Genomic DNA, 4,658 nt, shown 5'->3' on the forward strand with positions numbered 1-4,658 from the left:
CATACAATTATATATATATATATATATATATATATATATATATATATATATGTCATAAATAAAGGCAGAAAAAAGACCCCAAAGGATACAATATGACTTGATGAACGAAGGAGCAAAGAGTTGAAACAAAAACTCAATATTATACCTTGAAGGATTAAGCTTTGGTTTCACAGAGCTCAACATCTTTCAGGTTGATGTGCTCTACCCCTTCCTTCAGCAGCCTTATCTCATCTTCAGTCATGCTGTTCTTCCCGTGATGAGGGGCCTTTCCGTTCCTCTGTTTCTCGACCTCGACCGCCCAACTGTAAACCACCATGCCCACGACGGCTAGGACCATTCCCGTGATGTTCTTGAATGTCATCTCCGAGTCGAAGATCAGCCATCCTAGTGTTAGGACACACACTGTTTTCATGTGGCCAAGGACTTGGAAGGAGACAGCTGAGAATCTTCCTATGCAGAGGTATTGGCTTATGTTACAGAAGACAGCCAGCGTGCAAGACACGAGTATGCATAGCTGCGTTTCATAGCGATATTTTTAGATAATGAGTTGGCGAGAAGAAAGGTTCGGGCTTTGTACTTGTAATTGGGAACTTAAAGTAGAATATATACTCACAATGGCACTGTAAGTCATCTTGTATGTAGTTATGAATTTGCCACTCAAGGAATAGTCTATAAACGGGCCGAAGATGAGGAGTGAGAGGGCTTGGATCGGAGCTGTCTTGCTCAGCAGTTCGAAAGATCCGATCGAATATTTCTTCTGGAGAGATCCTATAGACTGCAACAGAAATGGCTATGATCAGCAATACTAGAACAACATCCCCTCTAAAGAGCGTTCACAAAAGAACATTGCTTTCCCCAGAATTTCGTCAAAGTTAAATCTTTTGCTTCCAGGGGTTTTCAGCACTACGAGATCAACGTCCGGCTTTACCAACAAACACAAATATCTCTAATGATCTCAGATCTCAGGAAGTATTAAGAAATCTAAGCTGAACACATGTTAGATGAAATGCCTAATTGATCTGTGTTGATCCAAGATGAAAAGGGTATCTAGTTTTCGCGAAAAGTTTTAATCTTTGCCAACAAGAAGGAGAAAAGATCGATGATGCTAATACTTACAATCTGCTGCAGAGATGTGGAGAACACAGCTACGCAAGCACAGGTGAAACCTTTGGCATTAACCTTCACATCGGTAATCGTACAGATTCCCACACCTATAACCACAACCATGACGGAGGCCTTAACTTCTCTGCAGTAATGCTTGTTATGAAGGATCCATTCCATCACGCATACCACAGGAATCATGCTCAATTTCGAAATCTATGCACAAAAACAAGTGTTGGGTCATGATCAGGACGAACCAAAGTTCTCAGATGGGAGGCAAGAAATGTGAGAGTACCTGATAGAATCCGACAGAGTTGAGCATGAGACTGAAGTTCATGGCGGCGATGGAGATGTTTGCCACGATTGAGAACCAGAGAAGCTCCCAGAGAGGAACATTCTTCGATGCCGACAAGCCAGTGGCGTTTGAAACAAGACCCACCAACGCAGTGACCGCGAAGTGGAATCCCGTCAGAGTCGTGGCTGAAATCCATTCACGAACCAGCGGTTAGATCTCAACTCGGATCACGAATTAGTTTACGTATTCCACAAGAAACGGTCCCGTGTTCATGATTCACGAAGCTTTCAGTAACAGATCCATGGAAGTGTAAATAGTGAGTGAGAGAGAGAGAGATTAGGGACGAACCAAAGCTGAAGCCGAAACCAGAGGAGGACATGAGCTCTTTGTTGGCCATGATGATGCCGACGGAGCTGATGACGTTCATGGCCCAAGCGCCGACATCGGACACCGCCGACTTCTTCTCCGCCTCCGTCTTCTCCATCACTGAGAAATTGGATCGATCTGGAACGGATTCGAAATGATCCGAATTGCAAAATCAGATCGAACTGGATCCCGCAACTCTCAGATCCCAATGCTCGAAGGGAGATAGCGTAAACCCAATTGGATCCCGCGGATACGAGATCTGAATCTCAATTCGCCGTTTTCCGGCGAAAACAGCAGCGGAGGAAGAGAAGGAGACGAGATCTAAGGGAGCTCTTTCACGCCGTTTGGCCTCCTCGTGAAAGCGTTGGATAAACCAAAGAACACAGAGACAAACACCTCTCTCTCTCTCTTACCTTGTGACCTACTTACTGATTCACTCGTTGTGGCTACAATGTGCTTCCGCCATTGATGCTTAACTTCAAGCTCTGGACTATAAATCTTTTGATGGTTGTCTTTTATCGTTTTGCCATATTTGCCCTTTCTCCCATCAGTCTTATCGCTCGATTATTTATTTCTTTAATGGAAGGGTTTTTTCGTAATCTCGGTAACTACTAACTCCCTTCGTTAAACGTCTCTGTCCTTTTTTGTCACCATCAACCTCGAGATTAAACGTTCAGTAGTAAATTAAACAGTGTACGTAACTAATAATTATTATTCTTTATTTATTTCGTAATTATGAAAATTTCACAAAGAAATAATCGCCCGATTTATAAACATAATTAAAAATGTCATTTAACTTGTGAAAATTCGAAAGATGTACATATAATAGTTTTCATAAGTTGTAATCATCAGCTCAAATCAATTTAAAGATCACAAGACAAATTCTAAGATTTTGAAAATAACATCAATGCGGTGGTTAGAACCACTAATTCAAGATAATCACATCATAGATTGCGGTCCATGGGGTAAATAAAATAGGTAATTCACTGGCAAATCACTCCCAAATCCCAAAGTTATGAAATAACATTTTGGAGTTTTTCAATTTTTTCAGATATATATTTATTTCCTTTTATTTTGCTTTAAGTTCAATTTCGCAATTTCTGTTAAGTTTTTATTTACAAATAGTTATTTTTTGAAAAAGTATAGTTTTTTTATACCGATTCGGCTATTCTGTTAAAATTTATTTAAAAATAATCCATTTGTTAAAAGACTATAATTGTTTTACTTCGATTAATTATTTTTACTTAGAAAATTAATTATGTTTTATTTTAAAAAAATATTTGATTTTAAAAAAAAAAATATTATTTTACCGATTCGAATTATTTTTATATGATTCAAGTTCTTTTTACACTTTTATTTTGATTAATTTGATCAAATATTAGAGGGAAAAAATCACACCTATGCTCTATTAGAAACATCAATATTTTAGAGGAAAAAAATTCTCAGAATTTTTTCTCCTAACTAAAAAATATTTGAGGATTTTGTTTTAAAATATTCATGCAAATTTAAACCCTTTAAGATTCATAATCCAAAATAAAAATCACAAAATCAGAACCCTTACTCTTCAAGACAGCTAAATTTCTCTATGCCTTGAAAAAGGACAAACCCTCACATAGTTTCCTGTCTGCTAACACATGCCTGTACATTTAGTAGTAATATAAGAACAACATCACATGATTTCCTTCACACACACACACACACACACACACACACACACATATATATATATATATATATATATATATATATATATATATAAAGCTCAAACACATCACACATAACACAACACAACACACCAATCATGTGTTGTCAAAGACATGAGTTTTCATGTGCTCTCCAGAGTTCATACCAATAATTTCTTCCAACAACAACCAAACCCACTCACACCAGATTCACAGAATAATATGGCATCAAAACATTACATTATATCATCCAAATGCAATAACAATATATGCTAAAGGCTTAGTTTATACATTATAGTACAAGGGTATGATATATATGTTGATCCAAGTAATAGCCAGGGTTTGATACCTCGGATTGCGAATCAGTCCTCTATCTAAGAGCGTCTCTGTGCGCCAGGTGGCGGTGCGGGTCTCGGGAACTGAAAGTTGAATTCTTGATCTCCGAACCGAGGTGCTTCAACATATGGACTTTGAGGCTCCTTCAAAATGTAAACAACAACAGTGTTGTATTTGCTTTTGTTCCAATACAGGAGGACTCTATAAATCAATCATTTATGTGGCAATTGGCATGGTATGCGAACAATAAACATGTATCATGTTGAAGATGAAACAGAGATGGGGTTGTGAAAAGGGAAAGTTTGAGAATAGCAAGTTTAGAGTTAGGGTAGGTCGGATCTAAAATGATATGTAAGAGAGTCTTATGAGATGAGATGTTGTTGTAACATTAGGATGAATCAGTGAAGATGATAATCGGAAAGAGATACCTGAGGTCCAAATGTAGAGTGAGATGCTTCATCGGATTTGGAAGATTTCGGTGATGAAGAGGCATCATCATGATCTCCATCGTTACCGTTTATCTTGTGAGTCTCTGTCCTTAGCAAAGGATCATTCTCAGCTCCACTAGCTAATTTGGCCCTCTGTATGTGCAAAAATGTCAAATCTTTTAATCAGTCTTCATCATCGTCCAATTCAAATTTAACAAAAAAAAAGCTTTTAATTCCACGGAGGCATTAAAGAATATATTCACCTGGAAGATCTTCCCCAAAGATTTCAACCCTTTTGCTCTTGTACGAAGCTCCTCTTTCTTAACGTTGGGATCTTGAAGTACCTGAGGGGAAAAATCCATCAACAAGGTTACCACTAAAAACCCATCAACATAAAAGCAAGTAGGAGTATCAGTTAAGAGGACAACCAGCTGACAAACACGGGAAAGA

General features: G+C 38.1%; 2 protein-coding genes across 3 annotated transcripts in view; both read right to left on the reverse strand.

The window, feature by feature from the left end:
- Window positions 1-27: 27 nt before the first annotated feature.
- Window positions 28-2,285, reverse strand: LOC104812028 (UDP-galactose transporter 2). Its single transcript, XM_010538957.2, has 5 exons — window positions 1,745-2,285; window positions 1,397-1,581; window positions 1,117-1,317; window positions 614-775; window positions 28-514 (listed from the first exon to the last, which is right to left on the reverse strand). Exons 1-5 carry the CDS (start codon window positions 1,878-1,880, stop codon window positions 155-157), a joined length of 1,044 nt encoding a protein of 347 aa, XP_010537259.1. The 5' UTR covers window positions 1,881-2,285; the 3' UTR covers window positions 28-154.
- A 1,255-nt stretch (window positions 2,286-3,540) lies between these two features.
- Window positions 3,541-4,658, reverse strand: part of LOC104812029 (chaperone protein dnaJ 10) — a 4,173-nt gene continuing 3,055 nt past the window's right edge. For both annotated transcript variants that reach the window (XM_010538960.1, XM_010538958.1), the window contains 4 exons: window positions 4,637-4,658; window positions 4,472-4,552; window positions 4,209-4,361; window positions 3,541-3,923 (listed from right to left, as the gene is read on the reverse strand). In XM_010538960.1, coding sequence (XP_010537262.1) covers window positions 3,819-3,923; window positions 4,209-4,361; window positions 4,472-4,552; window positions 4,637-4,658 — 361 coding nt within the window. In that variant the 3' untranslated portion in view covers window positions 3,541-3,818. The remainder of the gene's footprint in view (window positions 3,924-4,208; window positions 4,362-4,471; window positions 4,553-4,636) is intronic.

The sequence above is a fragment of the Tarenaya hassleriana genome, unplaced genomic scaffold, assembly GCF_000463585.1.
Source record: "Tarenaya hassleriana unplaced genomic scaffold, ASM46358v1 Cleome2, whole genome shotgun sequence".
Classification (NCBI taxonomy): Eukaryota; Viridiplantae; Streptophyta; class Magnoliopsida; order Brassicales; family Cleomaceae; genus Tarenaya; species Tarenaya hassleriana.

Excerpts from the sequence above, each read along its gene's own strand:
- LOC104812028 (XM_010538957.2), bottom strand. The coding sequence starts at position 1,880 with ATGGAGAAGACGGAGGCGGAGAAGAAGTCGGCGGTGTCCGATGTCGGC. Across the intron at positions 1,318-1,396 it reads ACTCTGTCGGATTCTATCAG|ATTTCGAAATTGAGCATGAT; the intron begins GTACTCTCACAT and ends TTTTGTGCATAG. Across the intron at positions 515-613 it reads AGATGACTTACAGTGCCATT|CTATGCATACTCGTGTCTTG; the intron begins GTGAGTATATAT and ends TATGAAACGCAG.